The sequence below is a fragment of the Xyrauchen texanus genome, chromosome 29 (assembly GCF_025860055.1).
Source record: "Xyrauchen texanus isolate HMW12.3.18 chromosome 29, RBS_HiC_50CHRs, whole genome shotgun sequence".
Classification (NCBI taxonomy): Eukaryota; Metazoa; Chordata; class Actinopteri; order Cypriniformes; family Catostomidae; genus Xyrauchen; species Xyrauchen texanus.
In genome coordinates this window covers 17110311-17123429 of record NC_068304.1, presented here as the reverse complement: position 1 = coordinate 17123429, position 13119 = coordinate 17110311, and the positions used below count along the sequence as shown (strand labels likewise).

Below are 13119 nucleotides of genomic sequence, written 5' to 3'. Positions count from 1 at the left end.
CGTTTAACTGCCATCATGTCTCAGTGGAAAGCTTTTGATCCACTTCATCTGACAGAATGTGGCTGCTGCTTCCAGACTAAACCTTTTCATATTCAGAACTTTCTTTACACTCTGGAATTAACATTATTAATACGTTTTAATAAGACAACCCTTAAAAGGATCACTGACAAACCAAGTACAGCAGCTCTGTAGTACAGCAGTAGCACACATGCTCTAGACTGACACGTTAGAGCTGTAGTGCTCACACAGGTGATGCAGGTTCGAGTCCAGACTGTAACATGTCCCAGAAAGCCCAAAAGAAAAATCCTATGCTTTACTAACAAATCATTTCAGAGTGGTGCTTTGTGATTGATGTAGCATCTGGACCAATCAGACACACAAGCCAACAGATGTCTCAAGACTGTAACAAGCAAAGGTCCAAGCCGACTCTGTTATGTCTGCTCCCCCACTGATCATTATCAAGCCTTTACACTGTCTTTGCTGACACTGGACCAGCAAATAGTGGACACCCAGTGACGTTCCAAGCGTGGGGCGGTTAGCTTCATGCCAGCGCAATATTTCCCCCACTAAGAAATGGACTCAAAGCCCAGAACAACAGACTTTTCTTCATTAAATTATAGACAGACTGCCTATAAATTCACATGTGTATTCCCAGGACATTGTGTATAGGATCATTACTGTATTGTAAAGTGTCTTTTGTACAGTATACTGTTTTATGCATGACTTATGACAGGACTACCAGCTAATGTAAAATTATTTGGGATCATGTTTCCTACCAAATGAATCCTTGTGTGACATCCTGCACAATGGTATGTATATAATTCTAACAGCATGCATTGTATGCTTGCTATATTAATCAGACCATAAAGGGGCATAAAATTAACCCCAATCATGCAAATGAGTCAGCTTCCAAACAAAGGAACATTTCCAGCTTGGAAATTGCACCTTTCTCATTGGTCAAGCCAGACTTGAGAGGAGGGACCTCCAGCAGAAGTTAAAAGGCACGTCCCACCTCTTAGTCGCTCTCTTTCCCCTGACCCTCTGCTGCTGATCGTGTGGGACCGGGACCATCCGGTCTGAGGCTGGCTGGCCTCAACACCTCAAGCCATGTGCATCTACCTCAACCATAGAGTCAATGAACACCCCAGTTCATCCTAATTTCTTCATTCAGCATGGAAGAAATTGATTACAACTTGAACACAAACTCGAGGAACCATCAAGCCTTTCTCCTGCGACTGCATCCGGGCACTCTTTCAACAGCCAAGGCAATTGCAATATCGTACCAGTAGCTAACTGAACGTAGGTTTAGTACAAGACATGAAAACCCCTTTGTAACAAAGGTGCTTTTAAATTAAAAAACTTATGTTTCCCTCAGATGGTTAAGTGACTCTTTTCATAACTGCATTTCCCCTATTCTGTTCCAGTTTCATTTTTATTTTTCCCTTTCCCATGTATGAGTGATTTGTGTGTATGTCTTTGTTTAGAATAGTTATGTGTTTGTATTTTATTTAAATAAACTTTTGTGTACATTCTTGCAAGTTGATTCTGATCTGCTTGTAAATCAATGTAAATTTAACGATTCGATCTCCGCTCCATGCTAAGAAAGAGTTATTTTTGTATGGCTATGAAAAATATCCTTTCTGAGAATTGAGAGACAATCAATACTGAGTGTTCGCTGGACGAACAGATAAATTGATTGTAATGTTAATTCAGCTACCTCAAGTTGATTCTATTAACCGGTCCAAATGTTCTTAATTAATTATAACAAGTTATGATTAATTATTCATGTTTCCATTATAATGATATTTTGACTGTGGTATATTTTGATAAATAATCTCATCCCTGTATCCAATAGATTTCGCTTCAAAGCTATACCTATATGTGTAATATTATTGTCAATAAACCATGAGAATAATATTACTCCAATAAGAGAATTAATCATAATTCTCTTATTAAAGCTAATTCCCTACAGTAGAAATTGTGAGCTGATACAATGAGATGTTGTTGAAATTATAACGGTTGTTGCTGATTCCATTATAAATTTCCTTACATAGTAATGTAGAAATGGGACGGGATTAATTTAATTCCTAGCTCACACATACTTTTTCCCTTACAAATAATGGCAATGTACACTTTAACCCATGCAGTGAACATTTATCATACCAAATTCGCTACATTTATTGGTGTGAGAATCTGGGCACTTTTACTGATTACTGTTTGTTTGTGCATTGTGGAACGTGCTGACGTTCATATACATCAAGGAAACTGTTTTCATTAGTGTTGACCCAGATCACCAATCACTGGTGTTGTTGCTATGGCGACGAACGAAAGTTCACAGGAAGTCCTAAAGAGACCCTTCCGGGGCAATTTACCACGCATGTGCAACCTGCCGATGCCATATTGTAAACACAGTACAGCTAAGCTAATAGCATAACACAACACCGCTAAACAAACCAGTTAGCAAACTTTAATTTAAACCCCTAAATACACTACATTTGATTTATTGCAAAAATGTATTTGAATGGCTCCAAATTGTTCAGTCACTCATCCTATTTGAATCTCAAGCTACATTTTAGTGCTTATGTGTGAGAACAGAGAACATTATTAATACTGACAGACAAGATATCAGGACATGACAGGTTTAATTTCACTTTCTTGTTTTGAGGATTAAAATTTGGAGAATGCTGCTGCTGTTTTCTTGGGACACGAGCCAAAAGGATCAAACAGTGTGTCTCCACTAGGCCCCAAACAAAGTGCCTAGTGTCCCCAGCAGAGCACAAACACCATGCCAATAATTTAAATATTTGGCTCAGTTATTCTTTGAATTGTGTGGCTAATGGGTGGCTCTTGACCGCATAACCTAGGAAACAGAGAGCTAAGAACCAGCCAGCGTTTCACCCAAAGGATGTGCTCTGCTCTCTGGAAGGCAGCACTGCTGTAATTTAACAAATGGGGATACCCGGTCAATTTAAAGATAAGATTTGGTACAAAGTGATATAATAAAGTGGGTGTAAATTCTGTGCAACTAGTTAAACCAGAGTTTTTACACTATCCTAGTCCACCATTGGTTGGGCAAGCAAATAGTCCTGTCTCCTTTTTTGAGATATCAACCAACAAATATCTTACTTATAATTGACTCAGCTTAGATGGATAGGAGACAGTATTTTAACATTGCAAAAATTACTTACATTTAATTGTCAAACATACATTTTAAAACTTACTTGATGCTACATTAACACATTTACATGTGGCTTCTGCATGATTTCTTCTGATCATCCTGTCCAGACCTAAATCCTTTTAAGTCTGCCTAAAATGTATTTTATTTTGTGATATAGCATGCTGCAGTACAGTGATGCAATAGTTTTGCTAAGTGCCACACTAGACAATGGATAAAAACCATACGTCAAAGGAATTTATGAAGAGAGAATATGTAGAAGAAATTATTGTCATATTTTCATTCAGTTTTGATGGTCTAAGTCATCAAAATAATTTCTGTTCATTTGTGTTACATGTAGAGACTGTTAAATTGCATATTTTCATGTAATGTTGTTAATGGTAGGTCTGTTGTTTTGCTATTTTCTCCCTGATGCAGCATAAACGGAATTAAACAAAATGATGTCTGATGCCAGTGACATGTTGGCAGCAGCCTTGGAGCAAATGGATGGTATCATAGCAGGTAAAAACAATTTTTAACGATGACTTTTTTATGTCTTATTCAAGTGAGCTTCATTAAATTTGTACTTGCCAAAAAAACAGTGTTGAGGGAATAAAGTATCCACATGTCCTCCATTTTTCAAGTTTGAATCCCAATTAAAGAGTCTCCCCACACAAGCAATATTGATCCAAACGAACTGCTAATGAAATTATAAAAATGTGTCACTACTTTTTTATAAGCTGACATCTCAATTTGGAATCGCCTGTCTGTCTGTCTTTTGTCCTTGGCACCCAGGTTCCAAGGCTCTGGACTACTCCAATGGCATCTTTGACTGTCAGTCCCCAACATCACCCTTCTTGGGCAGTTTGCGTGCCTTGAACTTACTGGAGGACCTTAGGGGCATACTGGAGCTAATGGACTCAGAGGAGAGAGAAAGCTTGCGCTGCCAGATCCGTGACTCTACCGCAGAAACTCTGGTGGAGTGGCTGCAGGGGCAACTGGTATGTAAATCACATTCCAGAACTCTGGAATTTACAGTCTCTAGTATGCACATACTGTATGGCCTAATGTACAACATGTTGCCATGTTGTAGAGAGGTACATGGGTATTTATACTTTTTCTTTTTATAACGGTAAAAAAATGTTTGGGGGTGGTTGGAGATGAGATGAATGGTGGACTTCAGGGCGCCCACTTGTTTCTGTGGGCACCCCATTCCGCCTCCGGCATGATGCTGCCCATGTCGCCCTTGCTTAAATCCGTCCCTGTCAAGCTGTATTAGAATTGCTGCATCATGTTTGTCTGTTTGGGTTTCATACTGTACATACAATACAGCTAAACTGAAGACAGATTCTTCATTATAATTGCCTTAATATGTTGGTCAAAACAGGCCCAAGAAACATTGTCATTATTGTGTGTCCTGAGACAGATTGGAGGACTGTCATGAAAAAAGTCAACATGTAATACTATATTTAGCTTACGCAGAGTATTATTCACTAACCATTAAAATAGTGCATGCAGTAGCTTGGACCTAGTGACCCTGTAAACCACAACTTAAAATTCATATTTCTATTTTAAAATTCATATTTTTATTCATGACCAATTTTTGTCACTCTTTAATGTCTTTAGTAATGATTCTTTCTTTTTCTTTTTTCTTTTTTCGGCAGTTAAATGGACACATTTCAATCACTGGTGATGTTTACCAGGAAAGACTTAATCGTCTGGAAAGTGACAAAGAATCCCTTGTTCTTCAGGTAATATTCTATATACAGTTGAAGTCAGAAGTTTTCATACACTTAGGTTGAAGTCATTAAAACACATTTTTTAACCACTCCACAGATTTAATATTAGCAAACTATAGTTTTGTCAAGTCATTTAGGACATCTACTTTGTGCATGGCACCGACAGATTGTTCCACTTTTAATTGACTATCACGATTCCAGTGGGTCAGAAGTTTACATGCACTAAATTAACTGTGCCTAAAAGCAGCTTGGAAAATTCCAGAAAATGATGCCAAGCCTTTAGACAATTAGCCAATTAGCTTCTGATAGGAGGTGTACTGAATTAGAGGTGTACCTGTGGATGTATTTTAAGGCCTACCTTCAAACTCTGTGCCTCTTTGGTTGACAACATGGGAAAATAAAAAGAAATCAGCCAAGACATCAGAATTAGTTTTTAGTCTGGTTCATCCTTGGGAGCAATTTCCAAACACCTGAAGATACCATGTTCATTTGTGCAAGCAATAGTATGCAGGTATAAATGCCATGGGACCACGCAGCCATCATACTGCTCAGGAAGGAAATGCATTCTGTCTCCTAGAGGTGCGAATAGTGCAAATACAGTCCCAGAACAACAGCACCTTGTGAAGATGTTGGAGGAAACCGGTAGACAAGTATCTATATCTACAGTAAAACAAGTCCTATATCATCATAACCTGAAAGGCTGCTCAGCAAGGAAGAATTCTAACTGACCTAAGATGGGGAATATTTTCTACGATTAAATGTCTGGAATTGTGAAAAACTTTTTCACAGAGTTTAAATGTATTTGGCTAAGGCATATGTAAACTTCTGACTACATCTGTAGATGTTGTACATGCATATAAAACAGTTAAGGCAAAAGTTATTGCTGATCATTCTTTGCAGGTTAGTGTTTTGACTGATCAAGTGGAAGCACAGGGGGAAAAGATAAGGGACCTAGACCTGTGCCTTGATGAACACCGTGAGAAACTTAATTCCACTGAAGAAATGTTACAGCAGGTGTGTTATGTTGCTTGTTTGAGACGTGATCTGGCAGTTGGTGTATATGTGCATTTTGTGCGTTAGTACTTATGTTTGAGTGACCATAGTCCCCATAGTTTCACTTTATTGGCCCATATACAGTGAGGAAAATAAGTATTTGAACACCCTGCTATTTTGCAAGTTCTCCCACTTAGAAATCATGGAGGGGTCTGAAATTGTCATCGTAGGTGCATGTCCACTGTGAGAGACATAATCTAAAAAAATAAATCCAGAAATCACAATGTATGATTTTTTAACTATTTATTTGTATGATACAGCTGCAAATAAGTATTTGAACACCTGAGAAAATCAATGTTAATATTTGGTACAGTAGCCTTTGTTTGCAATTACAGAGGTCAAACGTTTCCTGTAGTTTTTCACCAGGTTTGCACACACTGCAGGAGGGATTTTGGCCCACTCCTCCACACAGATCTTCTCTAGATCAGTCAGGTTTCTGGGCTGTCGCTGAGAAACACGGAGTTTGAGCTCCCTCCAAAGATTCTCTATTGGGTTTAGGTCTGGAGACTGGCTAGGCCACACCAGAACCTTGATATGCTTCTTAAAGAGCCACTCCTTGGTTATCCTGGCTGTGTGCTTCGGGTCATTGTCATGTTGGAAGACCCAGCCTCGACCCATCTTCAATGCTCTAACTGAGGGAAGGAGGTTGTTCCCCAAAATCTCGCAATACATGGCCCCGGTCATCCTCTCCTTAATACAGTGCAGTCAGCCCTGTCCCATGTGCAGAAAAACACCCCCAAAGCATGATGCTACCACCCCCATGCTTCACAGTAGGGATGGTGTTCTTGGGATGGTACTCATCATTCTTCTTCCTCCAAACACGGTTAGTGGAATTATGACCAAAAAGTTCTATTTTGGTCTCATCTGACCACATGACTTTCTCCCATGACTCCTCTGGATCATCCAAATGGTCATTGGCAAACTTAAGACGGGCCTTGACATGTGCTGGTTTAAGCAGGGGAACCTTCCGTGCCATGCATGATTTCAAACCATGACGTCTTAGTGTATTACCAACAGTAACCTTGGAAACGGTGGTCCCAGCTCTTTTCAGGTCATTGACCAGCTCCTTCCGTGTAGTTCGGGCTGATTTCTCACCTTTCTTAGGATCATTGAGACCCCACGAGGTGAGATCTTGCATGGGGCCCCAGTCCGAGGGAGATTGACAGTCATGTTTAGCTTCTTCCATTTTCTAATGATTGCTCCAACAGTGGACCTTTTTTCACCAAGCTGCTTGGCAATTTCCCGTAGCCCTTTCCAGCCTCGTGGAGGTGTACAATTTTGTCTCTAGTGTCTTTGGACAGCTCTTTGGTCTTGGCCATGTTAGTAGTTGGATTCTTACTGATTGTATGGGGTGGACAGGTGTCTTTATGCAGCTAACGACCTCAAACAGGTGCATCTAATTTAGGATAATAAATGGAGTGGAGGTGGACATTTTAAAGGCAGACTAACAGGTCTTTGAGGGTCAGAATTCTAGCTTATAGACAGGTGTTCAAATACTTATTTGCAGCTGTATCATACAAATAAATAGTTAAAAAATCATACATTGTGATTTCTGGATTTTATTTTTTAGATTATGTCTCTCACAGTGGACATGCACCTACGATGACAATTTCAGACCCCTCCATGATTTCTAAGTGGGAGAACTTGCAAAATAGCAGGGTGTTCAAATACTTATTTTCCTCACTGTATATAGATCACTCTAATTATCGTCTTTCTCTAATAAAAAGTATTTTTAAGTCAATATATTCTTTGTTCCTGCTCAGATATGACAATATATGAATACTTGTCATGCATGTGAACCCGTGTTCCTTAGGAACTCTTGTGTAGATCCACACTGGAGACCCAAAAGCTAGAGCTGATGGCAGAGGTTTCCAACCTGAAACTGAAGTTAACCATCTTGGAGAAGGAGAGACTTGATTTTGACAAAAGGTTCGGAGATAGTGAGGTAAGAAACAATCATGCACACTCAATGAGGCAAGAGGCATAATTATTATGTAATAATTTTTTATTTGAAAAGGTAAATGGTTTTCCTTTAAAATGTAATGTTAGTCATTGGTTAATTTGTGATTCCGCCATTTGCATATAGAGCACTTTTGTTTCAACTGGTTTAAATATTCCAGTGATTACTGGACAAAATACTTGAATGTTTGTTGAGAATAGTGAATCTGCAACATAGACAGCCTTTTGTTCCTGTACAAGCTTGAAGCATGAAGTGTTGTGCTCAACAATGCACTCTGTTAGCATTTGCATATATACAGATTAGGTCATGTTGTGGTACAGAGATCTGTTCCAATCCAGTGGAATGTCGGGCTTTTAACTATTCTCTGCCTTGTTTGCTGTCTGAATGGAAGGAACATGCAAAAATGTCTTTACCAGACACCATTTCCTCCTCAAAAATTGGTTTGGGTGGCCTCTCCTCTCTATTGAAAGTAGTCATTACCACAAAGGACTTGGTCCCACTGTGGATGTAGAGGAGTAAGAAGGGGTTGGCAAGTGTTAAATTTCCTTAATGAGAGGGTTTGGTCCATGAAAATGTTTTTAACCAGTGGTGTGGAAAATACAGATCTGGTGACTATAGATAGCATTGGATGGCAACCAACCATGCGTTCATTGTCAGGTGTAGCAGGGCTCCAGACTGCGACCAAAAATAATTGATTGCAACAATAATTTAAAATCTAGTCGCCACTGTTGACAGTCAGGTTGTGTGCGTTCAAATGCTGTTTTATTGAATTCATCTTTAGAGTGCTTGTCTTGCCAGTGTATCTAGCTCCGCTTTTCACCCGTTCTGTTGTGATGACGAGTTCGCTGCACCGCACGCAACAACAAACCCAGTGCAAGAGAGTTGTGAAAAAATCACTCTTTTGAACTGGATCTTTTTCATGAATAACCCAAAAAAAACTGCGGGTTTGAACTCAGGAGCTCAGAGAAGCAGTTTAAATCAGATTCATTTTCTCAGCGAATCAGCTGTCAGTGAGCTCACAACTGGGAGCGCAGATGTTTCAAAATAAGAGTCCCATGTGTATTTTGGGCATCTTTAAAATTAAAAGTCCCATATTGTTTACCACTTTTTAACAATAATATAATCTTTTGTTAACTATTAATTGGGATTGGAGTTGCACAGTAAACTGCATCTGGGATTTTATTCAGTTTTCACTCTTGTAGTCTCTGTGTCTGGGGCCATCCGGTAACAGTAAAGAAAGACTAAGGCCATATTTTAAACCAATTATTATATATATATATATATATATATATATATATATATATATATATATATATATATATATATATATATCAGTATCTCACAAAAGTGAGTACACCCCTCACATTTTTCTAAATATTTGATTATATCTTTTCATGTGACAACACTGAAGAAATTACTCTTTGCTACAATGTAAAGTAGTGAGTGTACAGCTTGTATAAAAGTGTAAATTTACTGTCCCCTCAAAATAACTCAAAACACAGCCATTAATCTCTAAACCGCTGGCAACAAAAGTGAGTACACCCCTAAGTGAAAATGTCCAAATTGGGCCCAAGAAACAATAAATATATACAGTGAGGAAAATAAGTATTTGAACACCCTGCTATTTTGCAAGTTCTCCCACTTGGAAATCATGGAGGGGTCTGAAATTGTCATCGTAGGTTCATGTCCACTGTGAGAGACATAATCTAAAAAAAAAAAATCCAGAAATCACAATGTATGATTTTTTAACTATTTATTTGTATGATTCAGCTGCAAATAAGTATTTGAACACCTGTTTATCAGCTAGAATTCTGACCCTCAAAGACCTGTTAGTCTGCCTTTAAAATGTCCACCTCCACTCCATTTATTATCCTAAATTAGATGCACCTGTTTGAGGTCGTTAGCTGCATAAAGACACCTGTCCACCCCATACAATCAGTAAGAATCCAACTACTAACATGGCCAAGACCAAAGAGCTGTCCAAAGACACTAGAGACAAAATTGTACACCTCCACAAGACTGGAAAGGGCTACGGGAAATTGCCAAGCAGCTTGGTGAAAAAAGGTCCACTGTTGGAGCAATCATTAGAAAATGGAAGAAGCTAAACATGACTGTCAATCTCCCTCGGACTGGGGCCCCATGCAAGATCTCACCTCGTGGGGTCTCAATGATCCTAAGAAAGGTGAGAAATCAGCCCAGAACTACACGGGAGGAGCTGGTCAATGACCTGAAAAGAGCTGGGACCACCGCTTCCAAGGTTACTGTTGGTAATACACTAAGACGCCATGGTTTGAAATCATGCATGGCACGGAAGGTTCCCCTGCTTAAACCAGCACATGTCAAGGCCCGTCTTAAGTTTGCCAATGACCATTTGGATGATCCAGAGGAGTCATGGGAGAAAGTCATGTGGTCAGATGAGACCAAAATAGAACTTTTTGGTCATAATTCCACTAACCGTGTTTGGAGGAAGAAGAATGATGAGTACCATCCCAAGAACACCATCCCTACTGTGAAGCATGGGGGTGGTAGCATCATGCTTTGGGGGTGTTTTTCTGCACATGGGACAGGGCGACTGCACTGTATTAAGGAGAGGATGACCGGGGCCATGTATTGCGAGATTTTGGGGAACAACCTCCTTCCCTCATTTACAGCATTGAAGATGGGTCGAGGCTTGGTCTTCCAACATGACAATGACCCGAAGCACACAGCCAGGATAACCAAGGAGTGGCTCTGTAAGAAGCATATCAAGGTTCTGGTGTGGCCTAGCCAGTCTCCAGACCTAAACCCAATAGAGAATCTTTGGAGGGAGCTCAAACTCCGTGTTTCTCAGCAACAGCCCAGAAACCTGACTGATCTAGAGAAGATCTGTGTGGAGGAGTGGGCCAAAATCCCTCCTGCAATGTGTGCAAACCTGGTGAAAAACTACAGGAAACGTTTGACCTCTGTAATTGCAAACAAAGGCTACTGTACCAAATATTAACATTGATTATCTCAGGTGTTCAAATACTTATTTGCAGCTGTATCATACAAATAAATAGTTAAAAAATCATACATTGTGATTTCTGGATTTTTTTTTTAGATTATGTCTCTCACAGTGGACATGCACCTACGATGACAATTTCAGACCCCTCCATGATTTCTAAGTGGGAGAACTTGCAAAATAGCAGGGTGTTCAAATACTTATTTTCCTCACTGTATATACACTTTTGACACTTAGGACAATTGAGGGACTTGTACACAACTATTACACATGGTGCAAACATTAATTGATGCTCAAGAAGACAACACACTAATATATGCATACTATACTTTGTGTAAATATCTGTAATGTAGATTCTGAAGAGCAGTACTAAATAAAATACAATATTTTATCTCTATATTTGTATAAATTATGAAAGGGGTGCGAACGTTTATGAGACAAAGGGAATGCAAACGTATCTTCTCAACTAATATACTGTTTATTAAATGTTCGATTAATGGGTTTTTCAGCTGGCTAACTTTTCTTTGGCTTCCCATCTTGTTTCTGAACAGCAACTAAATCGAGTAAATCTGTGATTTGGTGATTAAAAACAGCCGTTTGGCTCCTCGATGTTTCAGTTTAGGAGCCAATGGCTAATTGGTCATTTTTTTAGTCTGGAGCCCTGTGTAGGGTTGTATTAACCTCAGATGGCACACCCACAGACCGCCCACAGTCCTGGGTGGCTGTCTTGTGCAAAGTTATGGCCAGTTTTGTGTGCAATGTCCTCAAATTGACAGTTCCAATTAGTGCTGTCAACATGGCTGAGAAACTAAATCTAGTATTTTTGACAACACTACACAAGAGTGTGCAACAAATCAATATTAACCACTCAGCACAGTTATAGTGATTGTTTATTGCAAAGAACATATCTAGCTGTTAAACAAATGTGTGTAAAATTATAAAGTCAAAAGATTTGGCCAGTTTATATTCTCAAATCAAATGTAAAACAAGAAAAGTTTCAATGTTAACTTAATGTTGCACACAGTACCTATACTAGTGCCAAAGCACTACCACAGACTCAAGCTTTATAATACCTGTGGTACCAAAGTGTTTTTCATTAAATACTGTTTAATGTACATACCTAATGCTTATGGAGCGAGATGCTGATAAGAGAGCAAGACATAGTCAACACACAACTGCCAGAGACCTCCATCTCAAGTGGGGCGTTCACACCAAACACGTCCGTCTTTTTCTTTGTAAGCATGCACTAGACAGATGTCTTTGACTGTTATGCCATGTCTTGCTATTTTTTCAGCATCTCATGAAGAAACAATACATTTTTTCAGACACTGTGTCAATTTAAAAGGAAATTCAGCATTTAAAACGCACCATGAGACAGCCGTGTTCTGTTCTATTCGTTACACTGCATTTGATTTAGTCCAAGAATGTAAGTCATTGTCAGTGTTTGGCACACTTTTTGAATTCGAATGTGCAATTTTTATCTTGCATTTGACGACTATTCAAATTTCGAATTTTAATTTGAAAGCCCTAGTTCCAATCGTCTGGAAACTAGCTAAGTTGTTTGTAGTGTTTACAAGGTACCTGCTTAATACAATGAGGGCTAATGAGGAAGATTTAATCACTGGATTTACCAAATTTTGCCAGGTTAGTGGCATCAGATCTTTTAAAGATAGTCAGAATTTTGTGTTAGGGAGTTGGTAAGAATTAAATTAGACCTCAATGAGCAGAAGATAAACCAGTCCCTGCACATGTGTGCAGATCACCTCCCACAGAAAGCAGGTTTTTTTTCTGATATTGACATACCTTTTTCACAAGGCCATTTCTTGTTTTCTTTCTTTTTTTTTTTCTTTTTTAGAGCATGCCCTTGTGATATTACCCATTCTTTTACAATTTTTAAAGCAGAGATAACATTAGATATTGTTTAAATGGTGCACTAATCTGTTTTTGGCCTAAAGTGTGTTTGGTCTAGGATAGATGGTTAGAGCTGTTTCCTGTGTTATTTTGCTGCCAAACAATTTACTGGCTCAGCAAAACTGCACATTGTTTCCCAAAATGTCCTGTTTTTATTTGGTTAAGAAAGTAATATGTAGCCTAATTTTAGATTTCAAGTTTATGAGGATCATTAGAACTAATGTATAATGGAATACAGAATGTAAGTATTCAGATTGCCCTTGAGTTTGCCACCGGTTCACTGCTCCATGTGGATGTCTCTGTGTTTTTTGAGCATTCACTG

The 13119-nt window shown here is 39.0% G+C and overlaps 1 protein-coding gene across 4 annotated transcripts in view; it reads left to right on the top strand.

Moving 5' to 3' along the window:
* Positions 1–13119, top strand: part of ppfibp1b (PPFIA binding protein 1b) — a 51107-nt gene that overhangs the window by 9474 nt on the left and 28514 nt on the right. For all 4 annotated transcript variants that reach the window (XM_052096767.1, XM_052096766.1, XM_052096765.1 and 1 more), the window contains exons 2-6: positions 3593–3676; positions 3950–4155; positions 4819–4905; positions 5794–5907; positions 7760–7891. In XM_052096767.1, coding sequence (XP_051952727.1) covers positions 3613–3676; positions 3950–4155; positions 4819–4905; positions 5794–5907; positions 7760–7891 — 603 coding nt within the window. In that variant the 5' untranslated portion in view covers positions 3593–3612. The remainder of the gene's footprint in view (positions 1–3592; positions 3677–3949; positions 4156–4818; positions 4906–5793; positions 5908–7759; positions 7892–13119) is intronic.